The sequence below is a fragment of the Copadichromis virginalis genome, linkage group LG7, assembly GCF_057382275.1.
Source record: "Copadichromis virginalis isolate Kocher_CV1m ecotype Utaka linkage group LG7, C_Virginalis_male_GT1.1, whole genome shotgun sequence".
In the NCBI taxonomy this organism is placed as follows: domain Eukaryota; kingdom Metazoa; phylum Chordata; class Actinopteri; order Cichliformes; family Cichlidae; genus Copadichromis; species Copadichromis virginalis.
The window spans coordinates 34,812,833-34,838,596 of record NC_140624.1 but is presented as its reverse complement, the minus strand read 5'-3'; the positions used below and the strand labels follow the sequence as shown (position 1 = coordinate 34,838,596).

The following is a 25,764-nucleotide window of genomic DNA, read 5'->3' as shown; positions in this document are numbered from 1 at the left end:
AACCACAACACCGACCGTGTTGCTTTACTGCAGAGGGCAAGGGTCCAGTTCTTTCCTTTAAATTGTCACGTGTTCAAACATCATTATAGCATGAAAGTTGACCTTTGTGAAATGACGTAGAAGAAAATCTTACGTAGTCTTACGTAGCAGAAAATCTTCTGTATGTTTAAACAGGTGTAAGAGCCATGCCAGCAGCTCCGTGAGTGCTAATTTTAGTAAGCTATTGTGGTACGTTGCAAAGTAGTCATTATGAATGGGAAGTTTGTCTGAAAATTCAGTTCATCTAATGAATTTGTCTTTTTATTCATTTTTTAATCATGTAATTTTGTAATGTTCTTCGGGGTTAAAACAGGGCGTTACTCATGCAAATGTGAGTGAATGTACAACAGCTGTTGTTGTTGTACACTGGTGTTGTGATATGTTGGTGAATGTATATGTTTGAAATAAAAAATGAACTGAACTGAACAACTAATGTGGATTTTCACACATACATCTGAAAAACCTGAATGATCTTTGAACATAGCTCTACGTAAATACAAGACAAACGAGCACTGATCTATTTCTGAAGCTGATGAGCTGATGTTTACTTCCTCATGGAACCAGCCACTGAGAAATTTAAACATTTACAGAAAATCAGAAATATCAGCAAAGAAACACAAGGATTTACTAGCAGCAGTGTAAACGATAACAGGCAAAGAAGCAGCTTTGTAGTGTTTTACTGCACGTCAGCACAGTAGTTCAGTGCTACTAATACACATTAACACATTAACATATCTGCTAGTTGTAGAGGTGTTTCCATTGATTTGGAAAGTCGAGTTTCACCTAACATTAAAAGAAAGAGGAACAACAGAGCCTAATGCACTTTTTTTCAAGAACAAATGCAGCCATTTTTTTTTTAAATGAACAAGATGTACATGCAATAATTCTTATATAACTTTTCTTGAAATTAAAAATATTTTTCTGAATTATTAATTTGGATACTTATCTTAGAAATTCCAAAAACATGTAATAAAAAAACTGCTCTGTTTTCCTGAATTAGATTAGTCCAGTTTAATTTTTTATAGAACCAGTCAAAAGTTTGGACTCGAAAATAAAAAGTATTTCTTTTTTCACTAGCTATTTTTGTGCAATGCTAACAGCAGTGTCTTGATTTCATGTGATGACATCACGAGCTGTACTTTTCTCTGTCTTTGCTTCACACTCATCTTCCCTGCATGTGTGGGGTTTTTTTGTGTGTATTTGCATCTTTCAACTCTACACCTTGCATATCAGTTGACAGATACACCAGTGGGACTGTCTTTTATGTGTTATCATTCCCTACATATACATTCATATTGCTATGATGTCTGGAAGGTGCACAGTGAAATAATAACACACCTCAAATGTTTTAAAACTAAAGTACGATTATTAAATGTAAAGTATAGAAAGTGGTTAAAGTGTAGAGAGTAAAAGTAAAAAGCTGTTAGAAGATTTGGGAGTCAATGGAAGTACAGATGGATTAAAAACTGGCAGCAGAAGTAACAAGCCCTACTCGGCGTAAGCAGGAAGAACATTCCCACATTCATGGAGGAGGCATCTCATTATTTTGGAAAAACAGAGCAGATTTTTTCTGAGATTGAAACACGGGACTTTTTTTTCTCGAGTGACTGCATTACGCTTCTACAAGGATCATAGTGATGCTCACAGTGGAGAAAATGAGAAGAACAGGCTACTTCTTGTAGTTTGTGCCATGTTTGCTGAAGTCCTGATGCCTTCATGTTGTTGGACTGCGGTTGGTGTTTCAAAGTTCACAAGTGCAGGTGGTTGGAAAGGAGCAATAACCTTGTTTCTCCTCACTAGAAATCAAGAAGAGAAGATTTTAATTGCCTTCAGGTGACAACAGACACATCTGTGCAGTCTTGGGTGTGTTAAGTAAAAAAAAAAAAAAGAGCAGTTTTCAAAAACATCCTGGCATCTTTTATATTTTCTTATGTACGCTCTATTGCCAAAAGTATTTGCTCATCTGCCATCACATGGATATGAATTTGGGTGACATCCCAATCAGTCTCTGTACTAATTCATCCCAAAGGTCTTGCTTCAGGTTGAGGTCAGGACTCTGTGCAGGCCAGTCAAGTTTTTCAACACCAGACTCACCCGTCGATGTCTTTATGGACCTGCACTGGTGTGCAGTCATGTTGGAACAAGAAGGGGGCGTCCCCAAACTGCTCCCACAAAGTTGGGAGATGAAATTTTCCAAAGTGTCTCAGTATGCCGAAGCATTAAAAGTTTCTTACACTGGAGCAAAGGGGTAAAACCCAACTTCTGGAAAACAACCCCACATTATAATCCCCCCTCCACCAAACTTTACACGTGGCACAGTGCAGTCAGACAAGTACTGTTCTCCTGCCAACCACCAAACCCAGACTTATCCATTGAATTGCCAGATGGAGAAGTAGTTTGTCACTAGAAGTCTCCACTGCTCTAGTGTCCAGTGGGGGCGTGCTTTATACCAACGTTTTGCATTACACTTGGTCATGTAAGGCTTGCATGCAGCTGCTCAGCCATTGACACCCATTCCATGAAGCTCTCTGTGGCGTGTTCCTAAGCTAATCTGAAGGCCACATGACGTTTGGAGGTCTGTGGTGATTAACTCTGCAGAAAACTGTTGACCCCTGTGCACTATGCGCCTCAGCGTCCACTGACCCGCTCTGTGATCTTACCTGACGTACCACTTTGTGGCTGAGTTGCTGTCATTCCCAAATGCTTTTGCTAACAGTTGATTGTGGAGTATTTAGTAGCGAGGGAAATTTCCTGACTGGACTTGTTGCACAGGTGATATCCTATCACAGTACTATGCTGGAATTCACTGAGCTCCTGAGAGCGACCCATTCTTTCACAAGTGTTTGTAGAAGCAGTCTGAAGTCAGGTGCTTAATTTTATTACACCATGTGGTTATGGAAGTGAATGGAACATCTGAATTCAATGATTTGGATGGATGAGTGAATACTTTTGGCTGTATAGTATATTTTATTCAACCCTCCAGTGAGCAGGATTTTTGCCACAGAGGATGAGGTTGTCCATCAAAGTGAAGCTGTCAGGCTGCATTTATTTCTGTCATGCTTGAACTGATGTGTTGAGTGCAGAGTCTTTACTGCATTCCCACAGTAAAAAACCCATTGTCTTTGAAGTCAGGCCTTTTTTTTTTTTTTTTTTTTTTTTAGGAGGTTAAGGGTAACAGCTGGGAGCATGCTTTTCATCCACCCAAGCCAAAACATTTATTTTACTTAATTTTTACTTGAGGAGACAGATAGGTTCATGGCTCAGATTTCCTTTTTTTTTAACCTACAGTATTTTCAGTGTTTCTGAGTCCCACTCTTAATGTCAGAGGCTTTGAGATCAGATTAACTCGGACGTCTGCGGGCTTCCTGCAGAGCCTGAGTGGGACCGCTTAATGTAGACTGAAGAACGGCTTCATATAAGCCTGAATGAGGATTTTGTGGTTATGTAAGAGAAGTGCTGTAGAAAAAAAAGAATACATGAAGGTTTCTTAGGCTGACACAAGGACCGAGGGGCAGGGAGGAGGGAACTGGACTCAGCTGAGTCACACAGAGTGGATGTCAGAGGGGGCTTCAGGACCCCAGGGCTATCACCATCAAAGAAGAGAGTTCCAAGAAGATGAGATAAATTGCATGTGAGTGTTGAGCAAGAAAATGTTAGCATGTATTAGGTAGTAACATCTTATGAATAAAGGTCAGTTTGTTATGGTCATGAATCACTACGTGATTCTATTCTGTTCATGGAGCGCCTTTATCGGGGCTAAAATATGACATCATGAGAGCCTCCACATCTTCTTGCCACAATCACAGGATCAGTACAAATTAAAAGAAAGTATTATCGGTGTAATTTGCTGCTTACACTTTATTGACGACTGATCAGCTCCAGCTGGGTCGCCTGGGTGAGACTGTGTGAGGCTGAAAATGCAGAGATACCCAGTGACCCCTGAGTTCATTGTGCACAGTGTTCCTAAATACAGCAGAACAACTAACTATGGCTTCTTTTATGTAATTTTATGAGGACTAAATATAATATCTCAACAACAGAGTTGATCTTGTTGTCATGACTTTGTCTTATAAGGTAGTCTTAATGGGTTTTAATGAGCCCCTTAATGAGCCCTAGTTGAAGCCTATAGTTTCAGGCATCCATTCAAACATTATGAGCCCACTAAACGGCCAAAAGGTGGCATCCTACAAAGTCTACTCAGAGATCACCTCATTTAGTATTTAGTATTTAGTATTTATTTATTTATTGTCATTGTCAATTGGGATTTTTCACAAACATGGCCAGTAGAGGTTGACTCTAAAAGTGAGCAAGTCCCCAAAGACTTTCATGTTTAAAGCACACACCTCTAGAACATATATGAACTTTTGGATACTTTTTAAAATGATATTATGTGACAAATAATGGAACTTCCTGTGAAGGAAGGGTCATCCAAGAAGGTTTTACATGAGTTTTATATTATTCTGTCTCTTGGAGGAGATATGAGACTGTGCTTTAGACGTATACATCCACAGTGTCTTTTGTCCTCTCTTCCTCCACTCATCTCCAACCGGTTGCAGCAGGTGGCCGCCCCTCCCTGAGCCTGGTTCTGTTGGAGATTTCTTGTAGTACAGATGGAGTTTTTGCTTCCCACTTTCTCCACGTGCTGGATCAAATTGGGTTGTTTGCTTGTTGGTGTTTAATAAAGCGCCTTTAGGTGACTGTTGGTGCGCTTTGTTGCTTTAAATATATATAATAAAACTCAATTGCACTGCACTGAACTGAATATACAGTTTATCGGCTTGCCAGCCATACTTGGCACTTGATTATGTAGTGCTCCAACCACCTGACTCCAAAATGGCTCTACATGGTTGCAACCAAAAACACTAGTATGAAAGCTTCAAAATGCATGGTTAAAATATGGGTGGGTTTGTGGGTGTTGGTGGCTTTATCTTTCATGGTCTTTGGTAAAGCAATGTCTTGAAAGACGTGTGCCAAACAAACAATGTTGCAAGTGACCCCATATGGATGTGAGAATATATCGAAAAGTTTGGAGCTTTTATGCACAAAGCGATTTTTATGAGCTGTTTGGTTGGATGTAAACCCCAAAATAAAATAAACCTAAGCAGGTAGTTTATTTTAGGCACCAAAAGCATAACTTAATTGCTACGGTATCTGCAATTGGAGATTTTACAGTCACTTCTTGGCATGACCACCAGATGTATACTTTCTGTTTCTAAGACTGAATGAAACAGATGAGGTGACACGAATGGAACTATTCAAACAATTCAATGGGCTGATAACATTTAAACTGTCGTTTCTGGACATAGAAACATCTGAGCTTGACCTCCCTGAATATTTTTCCCCTCCTCCCCCTTGTGTGACAAGTGAATGTAGCCTGAGATCTGTTCTCTAGCTAAATAATTCAGTTTGATGCTGTACTGAGTGAGGGGTGTACAACCACAGATGGATGTTAAAGCTTCAGCTTGAAAAATAATCTTGTTCACTTTCTTTTCAGGAGCCAGTCTGAGCCTCATTCAGCAGGGCTCCGACTGGATTGCTTGTTAAATGTTTACTGGTCTTCGGTGCTGGGCCTGGGTTGCTTGTATTCTAACGATAAGCTATAGCATTACAGAACCCATTAAGACTCTGCAATTGAAATTACATGGCTTACCAAGTAGACATCCAGTTCAGAGTCAGATTGGCTTCTGCTGAGGGACGGCAGTGGATCGTCCAGAGCAATCGTTGAACTGGAGGCTCGTCGGTCTTCACTGCAACATAGAAATACAATTTACTGTTGTGTATGAGCCGAGTTAATGTCTACATCATCATTCATCGTTCAGCATCCTCTCAGAATATATTGTTGAATATCAAAAGAAAGATGTAGCTTTAGCTCTTTAGAAAACAGTAAAAACACAGTTATTTGGAACATTTCATCAGTGGCAGGGGAAAAAAACTGCAGCTCACAAGCCACAAGAAGCAAACTTTAGAGCTGAAAATGAACTGCAACTCCTAAAAACACACAATTCCTCAAATGGCCACTTCATTGCTGGCTCCATAAGGAAGTTGATCCCCATACACTAAAGCCTTTTTGAGCAGCTTCCTGATAACATAGTTCACCACCCTGTCATCCAAATATGGTCCTTTATGGCTCCAACAACATGGCAACGGCCAAATTTCAAGGCTTCAAATATGTGCAAGTTAAACAATGTCCACAAAAATAATCTCAATGGTTACACACTTTCATGTCTGTGTCAGTGTGAATCAGATCAAAATATCAACTTTTCAACTTCTCTTCTGAAAACTGGGCTTTGATCTGAAAGCAGTACATGTGAAGTACCTGTTTTCATAGTCTTCTTCCTCTTTTCCGCTCAGTTTTAAAGAAACGGCAGACTCAGGTAGAAGATCCGGCTGTTTGGAGGAACTGTAAACTGTTAAAAACAAACACACCGTCAGCGAACAAGTCAAGCAAAGCTTCTAATAAAACAAACATAAACAAAAGAAACAGCTTACAGTTTCCATCCAGGTTGTCCATGCTTTGGGCTTTCTTCTCCTCCTTCATCTCCTTCAGTGGTGACAGAATCTCCTGGGAGAATGACTTTGCATAAAGAGAGTTCTTCTTCCTCTTTGAAGATGCTCCCCTTAAAGCTTAAACACACAGAGAAAGAATTTAAAACAAAAGCTGCGTTTATGCAGGAAACAGAATGGTGGCAGGTTAGCATGACTTACGATGGCTCTTCTTGAAAACAGTCGTGCCCATGAATTTCAGAAATCTGTCTGCATAAAAACTGGGCCTGTGCACTGACACTGTGTCCTGAAATGAAAACAGGGCACACGTGTGAGCAGCTGCATACATAAGGGATAAAACAGCCTGGAGTTAAGGAGAAGTAAGAAGTATTACAGACCCCGTCATGTACAAGAGCCTTCCAGGAGTGTTCCACCTTCTTAACGAACCTGAAAATGATTAAAAATTGAAAATCAAATGAGTTCATTATGTAACATTTTTACTTGTGTAAATATTTATGCTTGCTCTCGACCATAGACTGTATATAATAAAATGGAGGTAGCCACTGTGGTTGTGCTGCACAGCCTTGAAATTTTTGTTTTTTTGTTCTTGCTTTTCACCACCAGGGGGCAGTGGTTAACCGTATATGTTCACATAAACGTGAGCTGTTTAGCTTTTTAGATTTCCTTTTAAATACCTCTATTTCCCCTAGGGGACAGGTGTCGAACTCCAGGCCTTGAGGGCCGGTGTCCTGCAGGTTTTAGACGTGTCCTTGATCCAACAATTAATTAAATGGCTAAACTACCTCCTCAACATGTCTTGAAGTTCTCCAGAGTCAATGAACTAATCATTTGATTGAGGTGTGTTGACCCAGGGTGATATCTAAAACCTGCAGGACACCGGCCCTCGAGGCCTGGAGTTCGACACCCCTGTTCTAGGGGCTGCAGTTATAAATAAGAATGTGCTTTTATTAAGGACTTGCCTGGTTGAATAACGGTTGTCCTGACTGCACCATCTTGTGGTACAAAGTGGTATTACCTGAAATTATATCTTTTCAACACAATTTACTGTCACAGCTGTTGGTATTCGTTCATCCATTTTTGTTGCAAATCCAGCTTTTACATGCCTTCTATGCTTCTGATGGCTTTGCTGCAATGCATCTCTTTAATTTAGTTGTGGGTTTTGGACTTGGAAGGCCACCTCAGCCAAGTTGAGCCTGAGCTGCAGCCGTGCCTCACAGCCATGACTGTGTCAATCTTGCCATGAGAGATGGGGACAGATCCCATTTTGGTAGATTTTCCAAGTTTAAATAATAAATAACAAATAATATAGCCTGTGTTTACTGAGCCAGTAATGAGTGTTTAAACTAATTTAAATGTTTCTGAAGCAGGAAAACAGGATGAAAACCTGAGAATCATAAAATATAAACTAATAATAATGCCAAGGAAACAAGAGTCACAAACAAAAAAAGAGTCGCATGTCTTTGCCTATTTTAATGAATTTGAAAAAAAAAAGTCTACAAATGTTTCTGTAATGCTGCATGGGGATGGTTGATCCAGGTGCAGCTGAGTAAGGATGATGAGACAGTTTGTCTTCTGCATGTTATTTTTGTGCATGTTAATGCTGTGAGCTCACCTGTAAGACTGAAGAATGTCGATAATTCCTAAAAAGATGAGCAGACTCTCGTCTTTATGTTTGGCAGGAATTCCACCAAATCTGGAAAAAAAATTATGATAATTTTACAGTTTTTTAAATGAAATTATGCTTTTGAATGTCCAGCTTTTCTACATTTTTGACCAGATCAGCGAGCAGTGGGGTTTTAAAAAAAAGCCACTAGAAAAATAAGGGAAACAAGACCTAAAAACAGGCGTTTTAGTATGAAGCAAACCGTTCTTATTAGATTTGACTGTGTGCAAACTAGTATGTATAAAGTATATGGTAATACTTATTTTAAGATAAAAATAACTTGTGATGTGAGATGTTAAAAAAGGTTTCCTCTATCATATGTGCTGCTTAGTCCAAAGTGTCCACTTACGTGTCATCATCTGCCACTGGTTCTGGGTCCTTGACATTCCCCTGGATGGACTCGAGGGCGGTGGAGTAGAGGACTTTCTGTCCTCTCCTGCTGTCACATCTGCTTCCTCTGCTCAGCGGCTTCCTATCCAGAACGTGAATCCCCAGCAGGAGACTGTAGTCCATGATCTTAAAGCTTTCCAGGACCTGATAAGAGACCAAAACTGAACTCAGGGAATCAAATTTTAAGAACCCCCTTTGAAAATTAAAAATTTTTCTTTAATGTTTAATAATTAGTTTGTCAGCGCTAAAAATTTTTAACCTTCCATTCTTTTAACTGTTTAAATACTACACATGCTAGTGGCTATCAGGTCTGAAACCATGACACTAAGTTCCCCAGAGCCCACTGATTTACAGGGACACTATAAGGTTCTGGCCAAACAAACAACCTGCAACTACTTCAGTGGCATTGTTTAAAAGAAACTCCCATTCTGAAATGCCCACCTTTAGAGCATCAAAAAGCATGTCACAGTGTGACCTGCACACTACAGACCTTCTGGTGGACCTTGAATGCGGTAGGCCATGAAAGATTTACATTATAAAAATAAACAAAGCTAACAGAACAGCTGTGGGATTAAAATAATCCATTACTCTTCATTTAAATAAATCTGAATTAGTGTTGTATTTTCAGTAGAGGAAAATGAATGAAGTAATGGTGGCTATGGCATGCTGAAATCAAATCATCAAAACATTAAAATGAGGTAAAGTTCACATCAGTCATTGTTTAGGCAACTCGTGTAACGAAATACAGACACGAACCACTAAAAGGGTCAATCGAGCCTACAGAACAGAGCCTGCGGTATTAGACATTTTGTGGTTATGTGTGTCCGAGGCTTCTAGTTGCTTACATAGGCCTAGTATCTCTCTATATTCCCAAATAAAGAGATATTTCATTTGAATCCCACAGCTGAGCTGAACAGGAAATTTTGCCAACTGTTAATGAGATTTTGTCTGAGCAAATAAACATTTATTTATCCCTCAGAATGATCTGGTGATCCTCTGACGTTTAATCTACCAAAAAGAAAGAGGTCAATACTTTAATTTGTTCCCTACTTAGACCTCATACCTAAACCCTTCCATTATTGGCATTTATGAGCTAACAGGTTAGCCACGTGGAGGTTACAAATGACATGCCTGCTAAAGAAAGCTACTTGATACGGACATGAACCCCACAGAGCTGCACGAATGCTTGCTTATCTGTCAAGCAATCAGCTGCAATCACCTTTCTGATTTCCTATTTTTTCTATATGTTTGTCACACTTAAATGTTTCAGATCACCAAACAAAGGCAATAGAGAATTTCCCGTCATTATTTTGTTTATTATATCACCTTTTTGATATATGTCCACATTTTTTACTCAGTGGTTTTAACAATATAATAATTTGAGTAATAAAATAAAACAAAAATCACCTACAGTTCAATTTTCTTTATAAAAATAAATGAATAAAAAGTTTTACTTTGAAGGAAGTCCCACTCCCAGAGATCAACCCTGGATCTATAAGCAAAAATACAGTAAAGCATAAGCCTCAATCCCTCTGACCAAGCACTTATGTCACGAAGTACCTCTTGTAAATAAAGAGGGCCTTAAAATGTGCTGCGTTACCTAATGCACTAACTGAGGTCGTATACAGCAGCCCAGTATGAGCGTATTACATCCAGTTTGCGCTTTAGCGTCCAGCTGCTCCGCCTGACCATTAGTCAGGTGTTTCGCTCTGCTGCACGCTAATCCTTCATCAAGTGACCACTATTGTTTCTCGCTAATGAAACAACAGGCATGCACTAATGCAGTCATCAAAACAGCTCAGGGAATAACAAACAGGGACACAGTTCCAGGTGCTGGCCTGTGTGATGTTATCAAAGTAGGGGAATTGCGCAGTTATCATTGGCTGAATATAAACTCTGGATTTTGGGTTTATTTTGGCATAAAAACCAAGTGAGTGATGTTTTTCTGATAAAAGTTTTATCCTCATGACCATTTAGTTTGGAGCTCTGGAATAACTGGGATTTTCTGGGACCTTTCCTTTTAGAGAGTATAGCTAAGCATTTGAAATTTGGGCAACACTTACCTTCCAAATTCTTAAGAACAAGCTTTGTGGAAGATCCTATTAAACCCGCGAGATAATTCACAGCTAGTGAGCATCAGGTGTCTTGTGTCATATCGCCTAAATCAGTTCTGAGCATGTCAGACAAACCATCTCTTATTGTTGCACAACATGTGGAAAAGGTCAACCGACCAGAATCTCTGAACACTGTCAAAAGCTCATGTATGAAAACAGGATGTTCTTACTGTGTCAAAGTTATTAGCATGTCTGAGCTGCAAGCAAGGTACATGCAATGTAAATCAAACACTGATATCATCCTAACTCAAACCAAGTGGTTGTAATTAACCCAACCAAGCACCTTTAAGTGCCTATTGTAGGATTTATGGTCCCATGTTTGTGCAATCCCATGAAACTCCAGCAGTGCATCGCCCTATGATGATGGCAATGGCAATTTCATTTATATGGCACATTTCATTACAAGCAAACTCAATGTGCTCAGCACAGGAGAACATGAAAACCAGTGTAGGTTTACAATGCCAAACTCAGTGAAAACAGCAAACTATAATAAAGAAAGACAAATTAGAACAAAAACCAATAACAAAAACATACTGAATGCAGGCATGTGTACATAAAAAGGTTTTTCCAAATACCTGAAAGCACCTTGGGCACCCTTAGATCTAATTCTGGGAACAGTTAAAATATCTGCAACTGATGACATGAGAGGTCTGACTGGACAGTGAACAGTGAGGTTAAAAGGGCGATAAATGTAGGTAGGATGATGATTAGTTCAAAAGTTATTGTGAACAACAGGGGAGGACGAGTGAGAAGCAAAAACAAAAAGATTAAAGATTAAAGAGGGCGCGAGAAACACAAACAATGGCTGCTTTTAATGACTCAGTTTCACTTGATTAAAAAGAACAAAGACACCAGCAGTTGTAGCCCACATAACTTTGATGTTATACCCTTGCGACAATGCACAACCGCAAAGTGCAGCGCCTACAACAGACAATAACCTGCTGCCATGCCTAAACAGCAGGACACTCCTACAATTAAGAAAAAAAAAAACCGCGTCAAAAGAAAATTAATTAGCGAGTGTGCAAAAAACAAAGCAAAATAAAAAGGTATAAACGGACTGTTAAGCATAGCCTCCTGACTAAAAAACTTCCAGTGTCTCTAAAATGGGAGCATTACAACTCAGCTCCCAACTTTGCCATCCTGACACACACGATGTTCATAAAAGTGAGATGCAAGCAGCATCGGATAACCCCGCATTATGTGAGCCCTCAGGATGAGAATGTATTGCTGAAGGCATGCTAGACTAAACACTAAATCTACTTCACTAGCCAGCAGTTTAGTGGATGTGGCTTACAACATAAAAATGGTAGTTTAGCTGGATTTGGTGTCCTCGGGATTCCCATATACTTGTTTGCCATTCACCTAGGGACCATTTTTTGCCCGAGGACAACACAAAGGTTACGGTTTTAATGGTCCCCAAATGATGAGCTAGCAACCCTCTTAAGGCAATCTTTTTTTTAATTAAGTTGTTAGACTATGTTGTTTCAAGTATCATGAAAAAAGTACATTTTTGACTTGTGATCTTTAAAAATGTTAGCGGTTGATATATCCGACAAGTAAAAATGCACATCTTAAAGGTGTTCCATTCAATATCTATCTATTGAATGCAACACATAGTTGCTAATGGATGTAACATCCTCATGTAAACATACCCGACAGTCCCTCTGCAAGGTTTTCATCAAGGCACTATATGTGTCCGGGTCAAAGACCAGGCCCTCGTGCATGTCCTGGAAGTCCAGGTCTTTGAATGTGGGTGAGGGCTTGGAACGCTCTTTGCGTGAGGCACGGCGTTTGTACGAGGATCCCTTCAGGTCGTACTTGTAGTGCATCTTCATGGCTCGCGGCAGCACATTGTTCATGACCACCACTCGAACGGTGATGCCTCCACACTGGATGCAGTAGAGGCCGTAGAACTTGGGCAGTAACGTCCTCGGGTTCTGATTGAGATTCTACAATAACAAAGATGATGGGTTTTTTTAAGTGATAAACAGAGAAGGAGTAAATGTCCCTGATAATATTGGTCCAAATGAATCATTTTATTGTCCATTTTAAGTCAATTTAAGAAGAGAAAGACTGAAACTGCAACTTTCAAATAGGAATTAGTCCAAAATAAGTGGTTGGAGAAGAAATGTGAACATACACATGTAAACAGGTCATTTTGGGAACTGTAGATTATATCAGTGGCATATTAAAAGGTGATATAGTAATCAGTTCCCTTTCCCCAAAAGTAACATTTTAGCTAGTCATGTCCATGTGCTGATGCATGTGCACAGCAGTTCCATTTTAGGTTCAGCCGACAGAAATCTTCTTTTCTAATAAAGATTATAATTAGGGATGGATTGTGTGATCCTGACCATCTGTTAACTCCTGCACCTCCCTGAACTTGGTTGTGCTGGGTGTTTCTTCCTGTCAAATAGGTGTTCTTTCTCACCACTTTCACCAATTAATTTTAATAGGTGGGGTTCTCGCTAATAATGTTGAGTGTTTTTCATTAGCATATAAAGCAGCTTGAGCGAACTGTTAAAACTTAAGTAATTACTAGTAGTATGGAACTGTATGTTGCACTTACACAATACTTCATGTGTGGCCAGAATAACCCCCCCCCCCCCCCCCCCTCCCGCCCTTTACCTTGCTTTGAGTAATGCAAACATATGTTGCTGTATGGCTTTAATGCAAATGTGCTAAGACTTGTTTATTTAGTAGCTCACCATGTAGTAACCAGGAAGCAGCTTCTGCAGGAACTCTGCCTCTTTAGGCTGCACTGTCTTGATGATGAACTCATCATCGCTGGTGAGGTAAAACCAGGAACTGCTAGCACCGGGGTTGGACAGCTCTATCAGCGGCTCATTGCATATGGAGTACTGAAATTCAAAGTGAGGCAACAGTTTAAGCCGAACAATGTTTTGCAATCAACTCAGGGGAAATTTACACCACATTGTCGTGAGCCAGAATGTGAATTTGGGTCTCCACCCTCACCAGATAGTCGTCTGGTTTGATGCCAAAGAGCTCTCTGAAGTAGCGAAAAGCCAGTGGGGCGTATGTTTTCAGACGGAAATCTGGGAAGTGATGTGCCGGGGTCAGGTTGCTACCCTCACTGGAACACATACAAAATATTCATTAGTCTAGCTATTTGCAACTTTTAGGAGCACTGTGACATGAGCATGTAACAGGTCATGGTTAGAAATGCACAGGTGTAACTATTGAAAATTACTGATAGCTGATATCCATGAAATGAACTACTGGAAAGAAACAGCTGCAGTATTATCTTCCTCTAGTGACCAAGTGCAAAATGCCTACTGAGAAATAATGGGGTTGCTGAAACATGTGGTTTCTGTCAACCCACAAGTGATTATTTGCACACTTCTAAAGGTAACTTCCCTCTTTTCTTAACAGCAATACAGGTTGGCTGCCACTGTGTTTGTTTAAATAACTTAGAGTAAGATTTCTCATAATAATAATTTGCATTTCTTTCTTTCGTTGGTAATATGTAGTCAACTTATTTTTTTTGTCACACTTAGCTGACTTACATAGTTTTGGTTCATTTTGGGGTTTAGGCTTAGTACTTGGATTGTGACTTGATGTGCTATGTAATGAGGCCAATCTGGGATTTAAAGCTTACTCAAATCTCCCAAAAATGCATTCAGTTCCTTGGTAGGTAGTGATAAAATTAAACTCCCTGACATTTCAGAGTAAACCTAACATGCATAGAAAACATCCTAGATATATGGGGGGGAAATCCCTGTGCATGTGCATTGGTCATTCTCTGAAAGGATTGCAGTGCAAATGTGAGTGTACCTTGGCAGGAAGACGCTCTCCACCACAGAAAAGTCCTGCATGAGAACATCTCTGTCTGGTTTCGAGCTGAGGTTTCCCACAGCATAACCGATGCCCAGCTGGATGGCGCCTTTGAGTGCAGCTGGTGTAGGCTAACAAACAAATTAGACATCCTAGAATTAGGAATTTTTTTTGTGGCACTTAGTTGCACATTTTCTTGCTTTCTTTGTAACATAGTTTATCGTTGTTCAACACTTTGGTCTGGTGCAAAAATACCTCAACACTGGATTAGCTATAGCATTGGCAAGCTTCTCTCAGTAGGAATTTTAATCTCCAGTATTTGTTAGCATGCTGACATCACCAATAATGGCTCCTTTAGTTTGTTTTGTAACTATGAGCATGTTAGCATTTAATTCAAAGTAAAACTGTGCTTACAGTTGCCTCACAGTGAGGACAGCATTAGCTAGATTAATGGTCTTATTTATATCATTTTTAGATATCGTGTTAATATACAAAGAGGATAGTAAGCTGAAGCTTTTTGATGTAGGAAGCATGTGAAACACAAACAGCAAACTATAAAATTTAGCTAACACTGAAGAACCAGAAACTGTAGTTTCTCTAGTGATCACTTCAGGTTGGCTCTCTTCTCAAAATGTACAAGTTTACAGCAATAAAAGACAGATTTATCACCTGGTACCACAAAAAATATTTTGTCCTTTATGAGGGAGTTATTTTTATTCTCTGATCTCCCTGACAGATCTCCCGATTCAGGTAGCTAGGCCTCTCCTCTGCTAACATGGAGCTCACTGTTATTATCTCCTCTTTGAACTTTCCAAGAATCTATTGCTTTAATTTTGATAAGAAACATTCCAGTATTTTGTTACTCTGTTACGTATCCCTGTTATTAGCCTGCATGTGTATCTGTGTGTTGCATGCATAGAGAGCATAAAACATGGATGTAGCTAACAAGTGATTAGCCAATGAGAATACAATTGGTACTCCAAAAGTTAGCATTCCCATTGTCACTTATAGTCACTTAATACTGAAAAACAAAACATATGGCCTAAAATTCTAACACTGGGGCTTCAAAACTGCAGAAACCTAAAACAATGGGTGATGCCATGGGTGTTATGGCCATCTTTTATACTGCCTGTGATAAAGTACAGTCTTCAATGATAAAATTGTGCTAAATGCAAAATTATAATCATCCCTACAGATTTTAATGGTCAGCATTTCTTTTTGTTTTTGTTTTGGTAAGATTCTGTGTATGGATACAAAGATACCAAACAGATACAAAATATGTCTGTTGTTTTTAACAGGGGCTCATTCTGGATTTTTTTCAAAGTGACACCTGGTGCTCTGTGAGGCTGTATTATGGGCACAGTTAAACGCCATAGTGTGTTACAGTAAGTCACAGCATTTCATTGTGGACCAAATGTAACGATATAGTGTGACTAAAACAATTGTCTTCATTTATATCAGAAAATAATTAAAATAAACAAATCATTTAAAATAAACTGCTTTGATTATATTGCAAGTCTGGAACAGGCTCCCGGCACTTCAGGACAACCTCAAATACTAAACGAAGCCTTAATACCTGTAAATTAATTTTTCCAATTAAAAGAAAAGCAGACATTTTACTTTAGAACTTATTTAGAGCTTTTTCCTGCGAGCCAGAGTGTGAAGCCGATCAGCCTAATCACACCATTTTCCCACCACTTGTTCCCTACCTCACAGAGCAGCTCTGTTACATAACACAGCTGATGAAAGAGTACACTGTAAACCCCAACAGTCTACCTGACTTATAAAGTTTGTGGATATAACAATTAAAATTCCTCACAAAGTTGAAACAACTTAAAACTTTTCTGTTCGGTTAACGATTCAAACAGTTATAATTGTACATGGCTTAGAAGTTAAGAGTAAATACTGCTTTCTTAATTATGATTTTTGAGTAAATGTTTTTTTCCGAGCTCCGCGTGTGGACGTCATGACGTCATGACGTCTTCTCTCTTCTCTCTAACCTGAACGACGTTGACAGAAAATTCTGTTCAATATGGCTGCCCTTCTCGAGCGACTGGAGAACACATTTGGAGAAACTTGTAAGTAAAACGGAACCTTCGTTATGTTTATTTTTTCCGTAAAAAAGCAAGTATATTAATATGTTGCAGCCAATAACTTGTTTTCGAATGCGCTGTTGTGTTAAAAAGCACAGACCCAGGTGGTGAATAGTTGTTCGCGGTTGTTCGCGCTCTTTTTCAAACATAGATTATGTCGTCAGTTTTACAGTTTTAACCGATTAAAACACAGTTTTACGAAGAATCACACATAAAGAAAGGGTCTTAGTGATATTTTAACGACCCCTTGCCAACGCAAGAAAGTTGGCGTTTTTACAACAGCAGCCTCATTGTTCGGCAGGTTTTTTTTTTTTTCCTTCTCATTAGCATCATTCAAAAGTGACTTAGCTAGCAGTGGCAACTTCTATCTAAAACAATTGAAATATAGCAAGGTGTTGTATATTTAGTGTGCTGATAAGGTTTTCAATATTTTTATTTTTTCTTCCAAGGCTGAAGGCCAAAGACAAAAAGACAGAAGAAAAAAAAATTCAGACTGCAATTAATTTCAGGTGGAGACAGTAAACACAGGTGAGTTGAAAGATCTATTGAAGAAACCATTCATTAAGTCCCTTAAGGTGAAGATTTCATATATTGATAATGATAAAATTAACACAAATTAAAAGTTTCACTGATAAACACACAATTTTTCCTTGCTTTGAATCCCATGTTCTATATAGATCACAGCTCTGATCTGGAGAACACTATTTTAAAATACTGTGTAGGGTTTTTGTCAAATGATTAAGAAACATACTCTCTGTCACAAGAGACAGAAAGGTTGTGTCTTAAAAGAAAAGTCTCCAAAATTTAGTAGAGTCTGATGTCATGCAGTTTCATAAACATGTATTCTCCCCAAAGAATGACACCTGAAAACTTTGCGTTAAATGAACTTTTCTTTTCCCTTTTTAGGAGGCGCCTGATATCAACGTGAAACGCACTGCAGTACTTCGTGCCCTTCCTGTATACCTGCGGGAGGAGGACCCAGAATTCTTTTAGACATGTAATGTAAGTGTATTTTTGCATTACTTAAATTCTGCCAGTAAGATAAAATGCTATGGATTTTTTTTAAATACAATTTAATACCCTAGCAGCTACCAAATTGTACAAACAAAATACCCTCTCTGTAGAAAACCCACACACACACAGGTCAGGAGCAGGGCACAGGCGTATCACAGCACTATGGCTATGCTGCAGGTGGCCCAAAAACCAGGCTGAAGTCAAGATTTAGTTTCTTTTTGAGATAAAGTCATGAAATAAAAAATTACTTTTTTTTTTTTAGAAAAATAATAAAAATACAAATTATGTAATGCAAGAAGCTAACACGTTAATGTACATTTTTCAAAAAAAGTAGAGTACCCTAACTCGTTACAAAGTAACCCACTACACTGCTGAATGTTTTGCTAGATTACAGGTCATGCTTGTCACATTCTCTCAAACCAACCTTACTTATTTAATTGGGGCGATCGTGGCTCAAGAGTTGGGAGTTCGCCTTGTAATCAGAAGGTTGCCGGTTCGAGCCCTGGCTCCGACAGTCTCGGTCGTTGTGTCCTTGGGCAAGACACTTCACCCGTTGCCTACTGGTGGTGGTCAGAGGGCGTGGCGCCAGTGTCCGGCAGCCTCGCCTCTGTCAGTGCGCCCCAGGGTGGCTGTGGCTACAATGTAGCTGCCATCACCAGTGTGTGAATGGGTGTGAATGTCTGGATGACTGAATGTGTAAAGCACTATACAAATACAGGCCATTTACCATTGATACTGTGTCTATTCCAGGCGGACGCATTGGATGAGTCGACCCTCATTGACACTCCAGTTGCCCTTCTCACAGTGGTTACCGACGGCGCTTCCCAGTCCAGTCCATTTTACTTCCTCAAGCATGGCTGTTTTGGTGAAAGGCGACTAGGTGATGCGTGATATTCCCAGATTTGCAAATGCATTTGCTTTATTGTTTGGCTTGATCTATGCTCTGCATTTAGACTACCCCAGGAAGCTGGTTCACACATTTGCCTTAGTCCAAAATATCTTCATGGGGCTTGATGACGGCAAACCCCTGAAACCCCTGCCTACATGCTCTTAAGGAATATAAGGCAATGTTTGTTAGGACACGCACTCTGTTACTGAGCACTTTGTTTGAAGCACTTTAAGCACTTTAAGTTTACTACAGGCTTTGGGTGGATTTAACTCCATCAGTTTACCTAATTTTCCTATACTTGACTGCCTTATCTGGTTATTTGGAAGCTGATCGTCTTTGTACCCATTTTAAAAAGTTGTTTTTCATTTCTATTTAAAAAAAAAAAGTGATTAGTATTTGACTTTTTGTTTTGCATTTTTGTGTATTTTGAGAAAGATGCAATTAGGACTGATGTCGTCCTTTGTGAGTTTATAAAAAGATAAAAGATAAATGTTCTACACAGAATTTATAATGCTCACTTTTTGGTGCCGATGTCCATGTTAGTTGTTTTATAAAAACATTTGTGATGTTTTTAAATTTTCATGAAAAAATGTTAAATAAACAAAATGTAAAGTAACTGAATTTCTGTACTTTTTTTTAGTAGTCTACACTCACAACATAAATATCTTTTAATTAATAATCAGATAATTTGAGTTTAGGTTGTAATATAATTGCATTGTGTTGCATCAAAATAATAAACTACAAGAAACACAAAAATATTGAAATTAAAGTATACAGTCTTTGAGTAAAGCTCAATTAATAAAATATAAAATATAATTTAAAATTTTTAGGTTAACAATAAATACAAATTTTGAGTACCCCATACTTAGAAGATATGAGTTTTTGTACTTAAATCTTTTGAGGTAATCAGTTTCCACAAAAGTTTTAAGTTCAGTCAACTTGTTCGGGTTTACAGTGTAGCTGCAGTCACGTTATTGCACTTCATTTGACTTAAAGTAATATTGCACATGACTTTCTGTATGACTTTTTGGATTTTTATTACCCCTTTAAGCTACTAATTATTTTTCCCAAGATCATGGTGTAGTCAATAATTAAAATAAATAGCTCAGGAAAGAAAATAATAAGTTTCACATTTAGACTCTCAAATAAAAAAAACAACCTTTGGTTTCAGTGTTCTGTTTGACCGCAGATATTTTCTGTTTTGACATCAGCAATGACTTGGGTGGGAGTAATTTTGTTCCTACCTGAAGATTTTTCCATTGCTTGCTTGAAATGATCCACTCACCTTTTTATGATCCTTTGACGCTTTAGAGGTTTTGGTTCCCCTTCCTAGGGTGCTGGCAGGGGATGCTGACATCTTTTGGACAGAGAGAACTGGACTAGAGGGAAGCTCGGCTGTCCTTCCTCCAACTTTGATTCTGCCCGAGTTCCTTTTTTCCCCTCAGTGGTAAATGGACAAACAAAACAATTTACAGAAAGTGCATTTTCCAGGTAGGCTGCTCCTGTGGATGATGTAAAGAAAAAAGGAGTTACACAATGTGTTGCATTTGCATGAATGTCAATGCAAAGCGCACACACACTAGTGAAAAGCTTCCCAATCAGTCTTGTCTAGTTGTTCCTGTGACTTACAGTATATCCTGGGCTTTCAATAATCTTTCTGTCTGGGGTACTTCTGGACTCTGAGGACCTTTTGGTGAATGTGTTAGTCTTTTAACTCCAGAATACTTCACAACAACGCTTGATCCCAATTAAGAAGGATTGGGAACTATTACATGTTCAATCCCCCCGTGTTATAACAGTGCACAGTGTTTTCCTGATTATGTGATCATCAGCTTCCAAAAAAGGACACAGTGATTAGCGAAATGAAGCCATATACCAAGATCTGTTCATTTCAATTGCATGGGCTTTAGATTATGGTTTATTTCCAATGTAATTCTCCTGAAATTACAAAAAATACAGACAACCCCAGCTAAGGGTAATTAATGTGAAAAGGCAAGAGGGGATACTCTATAATACAGCCTGCACCCATGTGTAATTACCAGTGTAAGAAACTTTAAAATTAAGTTTTCCCTTCCCCTCATATACCACCAAATATATTTGCTAATTTAATTTCATAAATCTGAAGCTTTGTAGTAAATATAATAGAGTAAATCATGTACCCCACTTTAAACTCACCTGAACTGCCTTCTGTGGTGTTGCTGCTAAAAAGAGACTGGGTGGTTGCTGTCAGCTTGCAGCATAGACATCTGTGCAAAATCTAAAGATCTAAAAGCTTCTTTTAACACAGACAGATTTCACTTTGCTTTCTGTTTAATTTAGTTGCGCTATAACCGAGTACAACAAACCACTGGTGGATTTGAATAACTAAAAAGACTGTTTCAAACTATCCAAACAGGTGGCGTGATAAAGGACATGTATTGGTATTTTAATGTGAAACAATTCACAGGTGACCTTCTTTGGCTTGAACAGAAGTCCAACCAATTTGCCTGCATACTTTTTTTCTGGCCCTAAGCCATTGTGCCACTGGATATATTGAACCCTGCCGTTCTTTCAAATATCCTGAAAAAACTCCCTTCTTGTACTCTGCATAAGTTCTAATTTTAGATGCTGAAAATAACTGTAGGACTATGATGTGGAAAGTTGAGGGCTGTATTGTGAGGTGTTACTTTCAACCTCGTGAAAATATATGCAGTTTTAAAACTGTGAAAATTAACTTCAGCAATTCCCCATAACCACATATTTATATCATTCTTTATCATGGATGAAACTCCAGGAAGGTTTATAATTAAATTACAACATATTCAGTACCTCGTATTTTCATGCAAATGTGCATTCAAAACATACACAACCACTTAAACTTCAAACAAACAAATATGGAAACAATTGAAAAAATTAATCTGCACATAAGCAGTATTGGAGATTCAAGCATTACGTAAGTGTAACAAATAAATTATACACCTTTAATCAGCAAAATCTATAATCTGGAAACCTGGCAACAAGTCCATATAGGTTACAGCTGCATTATATTTGTGCCAGAAAATGGGCAGATGCACTAACACTAACACAGTTGACTTACGTGTGTACATAAAGGCATCAGCTGGAGGTATTCTGTGATTCAGTTTGCAACTGCACCAGCATTTTAACCAACATTAGGAAACACAAGTTACTTTTCTTCTAGTAACATCATCTTGTTTAATGAGCAAATTTGAAAACTCTATCCTGGCAGACAAGCCCCTGTCTAATTTAAGCACTGTTTCAGGATGTGGTTTCGCGGTCTGTCTCTAAGAGAATGCAACTGTCTTTTCAGGGGGTCGTGACGGCAAAACTTGTTTTTTCAAGGATCTCACATGCAGCTCTCCTTTGCATGTTTAAATTAGAAGCTGAATAGATATAAAAACCTTGCTAAAGATTATTAAAAACTGACCTAGTGGATCAGATCAGTGAATGAGGTTAATTGTATGGACATAAACTCTTTGGTAGATTATTTTTGGTTTGGCTTTGCAACACTTTACATATTGACTCCAACTTTACTCCAACTCTTCAGAGGGGACATTGAGGCTTGGCCAAGCTAGTAATGCAATGCAAACTCAACTGGGTTTGCTCCCGATAAGACATAAAACCCCTCACCTAGGAGTCATGCTAGTCAGATACCTGAACCAAATGAGCTGGCTCTTTTCGATGTGGAGGATTAGTTGCTCCACTCTTAGCTTGTCAGAAATGACCCAGCTACTAACTCTATATCTAAGGGAGAGCCAAAATTGAGCCAATTGAGAGCCCAAGATATTTGAATTCCTCAGCTTTGGTACAGGAAGTCATCGCCAACCCAAACAGCCACTGAAGGAGTGTTAAGACAATTCAGTCCATCAAAAAAAGTATTTATTTACATTTAGGAGTTATCTCTATATTCATGCCTGGATGGCTTAAAAGGGGCCAATAGTGATGCATTTACTGTATATAAAAGCTGAATGTTCCTTAACCCTTTAAGACCTACCATAAAACCAAGTCCGCCAGAGCTTATTTTATATATTTTTACATGCTGTGGAGCCATTTCTGGGAGCATTTCAAGTTGCTATACATCAATACAACCATTATAGCCTAGATTTTAATAATATGTATTCATTAAGTGCATAGTAATTACATAAATTGCAAAAAAGTGCAATAAACTACAAAAAAATTGAAAATCGTTTTTGCTTTTTTAACATATATTTCTAGTTAGAGAAATTTAAGAGGCTTATCCCTCATAACTGTAAATACAAAAAAGTTGCACAAAATAGTTTCCCACCACAGGAAATTTATTTTGAGTGTCTTCATAGTTTTATTTTTGAAATACACCAATTTTTATACACTGCAGGAAAAACGAATTTGCAAAAAAGCAGCATCTGCATCTAAATAAACTATTTCCAGCAGTGCAATATGAGTCCTAAGCATCCCAGAAACGACACAGAAAGTCATAAAGTCAAAGATAACTTTTAAAAAGACCAGTATAGGCCCTGAGGCCCTGATGGTAAAAAAGACTACATTTCCACGAAAATGACGTCACTTCCAGTTTCGGGCAGGTAATGGCGGAAATGCAAAAGTTCGCGCTGACGTCTATTCCAACGTAGGAAGTGTTATGAACAGCTGATCGGATCGGCAAAGCGTGTTTCTGGAATATTACGTTTTTGTTCCTGCAAGCGCTTTTTATGCAGTTTTTGCAAAGCTTTATGTGGAAGGAAACCGTGACCTAGGACAAGCTGATGGCATAAGATGTAAGTACAACTCCTCCGGTTTCATATGCAAAAAAAATTATTGCGCTAGCTTACATGGTTGCAGTGCTACCGGGATTTAAAAATAGTTACGCAAAACAGAGCGTGCCCGCTCCGATCGGCTCTAAAGGGTTAAGGCAACTGAAAGGCAAAGCTAATGTGATCACGTCTTAAACCTGATTCTTTTTCTAACAGTCAAAGATGGCGACTTCTCTCCTTATATAAAGAAGATCCATTAATATAAGCATGTTTCCAGTCTCTTTTTTTATGGAATTTGAGGCTCATTTTGTAAATTACAATATTATTTAGCATAACTCAAGCTACTTTACACTAACTTACTACTGTTGATGCTGATGATGCATTTGTTACTTCTGAGCTGGAATATTCTATCTCACATTTTAGTGTTGTTTCTTTCCTTTCTTGAAACGTTGTGCTGCTGTTATGTCCTTCATTTATATACCATGTACTGGGTTATAAAGCACTTTCTGACACTATACTGTATAACTAAGTATGACATTCTTGCTTGAACATGCACAGATGGATCTTTTGGTATTGTCATATATTGTCCATAAAAGTTATATTAAAATATTAAACATTCCACCCTGAGTGGAGCCCACAGGCCCTCATCTCAATATAGTCTAGACTAGAAACACATTTCATTATGATGCAACAAACGTCAGCAGTATTGCTAACATCCTCCAAACTCACACACATCTGAGTGATCACTTCTTTACAACTCTGTCATTTCGAACAGGAACTCAACGCCGGTCCTTTACACTGCTTTTTATAAAAGACCTCTGAATTGATGTCTACTTTTAGCTGGGTGCTTTCACTGAAGGCCTATATTTAACTCAGTCAGTTCATGTGAATGTTTAAACCTGAACCCTCCTCACACAGCACACACACGGCAGCTGTTTTGCATGCATGCAAATGATGGCAACTCCTCGCCAGCTGGCTATGGCACATTTTATTTTTCTCTGACGAAAAGGAAGTGGAGCTGATTTCCTCTTGTGATACCATCGCCAGCATATCTTCCCTCTAAAGAGGCACACGAATGGCCCACACATGCTAAAACAATGACACATTCACAGCTAAGATGGCACAGATTAAGATGGAAAAGTTGACCGCTTGCCCCCCTTAACACAAAGTGGAGAGGCGGAAAAAAGAAGAGATTCTCACTCACCTTGATCGGCATGGTGCTGTGAAGAAACTGGCCAATGCGTGTCTGGGAAAAGGCAGTGACAGAGAAATACTGTGTGATATCAGCTCTTAGGCTGACTGTGGTGAAATGAGGAGCCAAGTGCTGCAGCGACTGTAGAGCATCCTCACCACTTCCTCTCTCCCTCTCTCTCTCTCACTCGCTCTGTCTGTTTGTCCCCCCGCCTACCTGTTGTATTATTTCCCAGCACATACATGACTCACTCTGAGTTGTAGAAAGGTTTAAAAGTGCAAGGTGTTAAAGTGCCAATGTAGGAAAAAGTCTTGAAAATAAATATCATGCACAACAGCTTTTAAAAGCTTTCTACCACAAATTTGGTCACATAAATATTGTTTATAGTAATGGTATAAAGCTAGCTCATAGAGTTATGTTGTAATATTAATATATGAGCTCAGAAGAAGATTTTTTATTAAGATATGAAATTGCAAAAAGCACAAAAGTTGGTTGACAGGAAATGAGGGGAAAGACACAGGAAATGACATGGTGCAAGGATCAAGAACTCCTTAAGAGTCACAAATTTGAGATACTCTACCTTGATTTGAAATTCATATTTCCTGGTTTCTTTCTGGAATAAGATTTTACATTTTATAAAGGTTTTTTAAAAATAGGGTTGACCACTCAAAACCTATACATTCAATACAGCACCTTATTTACCTCACCTGCCCGGCCAGTTTAGAATCCCCAGGCTACCTAACAGGGATGTATTTGGACTTCAGCCGGAACAAGAAGAACATAAACGTCACACAGAAAGACACCGACCAGCAGATCTGAACCCAAAACCTTGTTACTGTGAGGCGACGGCGTATGTTCTGCTATTGCAGCATCTGAAACAACCGTGTCCACGGTCTCATTTCCATCTAGGTGACCCAGTCTCTCTGCCTTTGTTTCCTTCCTGGTGTCGGTAAAGCCATCCCCCGTCTTCCTCAATAACTTCAAACATATTAAAAAACCTTTTGGGCTTTTGAGAAGAAGCCAAGTCACTTGTCACAGAGTAACTGTTACCACAGCACCGGACATCAAATATAAATGCACTTTGTTTTTGTTTAAATCTGGTCATCCAGTGGCCTTTAAAAAGTGTCCCTTGATGTCTAAATTAAATTGATAAAATTAATGAACTCAAGTGGCCTTTTCAGACTGATACCATTTTGAATTCCACCTAATTTCAACACAAGTTCATTATAACCTACTGAGCGACCCAATCATTGATTCAAAAGTGCAAATGCAAGTCTTTTTTTTTTATGAAGTCAGGGGTTATTATGAAGTAGTAGTGGTTTTATCTTTGCAAAAAGAAACAGCAGG

At 38.8% G+C, this 25,764-nt stretch overlaps 1 protein-coding gene and 1 long non-coding RNA gene across 2 annotated transcripts; one reads left to right on the top strand and one right to left on the bottom strand.

The window, feature by feature from the left end:
• Positions 1 to 24,544, bottom strand: pip5k1ba (phosphatidylinositol-4-phosphate 5-kinase, type I, beta a). Its single transcript, XM_085463174.1, has 14 exons — positions 24,430 to 24,544; positions 19,787 to 20,003; positions 14,506 to 14,636; positions 13,687 to 13,804; positions 13,419 to 13,571; positions 12,363 to 12,659; positions 8,556 to 8,740; positions 8,156 to 8,236; positions 6,921 to 6,969; positions 6,745 to 6,829; positions 6,529 to 6,663; positions 6,356 to 6,446; positions 5,690 to 5,786; positions 1 to 1,835 (listed from the first exon to the last, which is right to left on the bottom strand). Exons 2-14 carry the CDS (start codon positions 19,856 to 19,858, stop codon positions 1,833 to 1,835), a joined length of 1,497 nt encoding a protein of 498 aa, XP_085319300.1. The 5' UTR covers positions 19,859 to 20,003; positions 24,430 to 24,544; the 3' UTR covers positions 1 to 1,832.
• Positions 16,483 to 18,839, top strand: LOC146705497 (uncharacterized). The gene is made up of 4 exons (XR_014921373.1): positions 16,483 to 16,583; positions 17,048 to 17,126; positions 17,505 to 17,600; positions 18,363 to 18,839. It is a non-coding gene; the product is annotated as an uncharacterized LOC146705497 (long non-coding RNA).
• Positions 24,545 to 25,764: the final 1,220 nt, after the last annotated feature.

What these genes read in the sequence shown, in the direction of transcription:
- pip5k1ba (XM_085463174.1), bottom strand. Translation starts at nt 19,858, where the DNA reads ATGTCAGCATCCCCTGCCAGCACCCTAGGAAGGGGAACCAAAACCTCT. An exon ending in GAGAGCGTCTTCCTGCCAAG is followed by an intron (nt 13,805 to 14,505) that starts GTACACTCACAT and finishes TATGTGTTCCAG; the next exon opens with TGAGGGTAGCAACCTGACCC. An exon ending in TGTTTTCAAGAAGAGCCATC is followed by an intron (nt 6,664 to 6,744) that starts GTAAGTCATGCT and finishes TGTGTGTTTAAG; the next exon opens with CTTTAAGGGGAGCATCTTCA.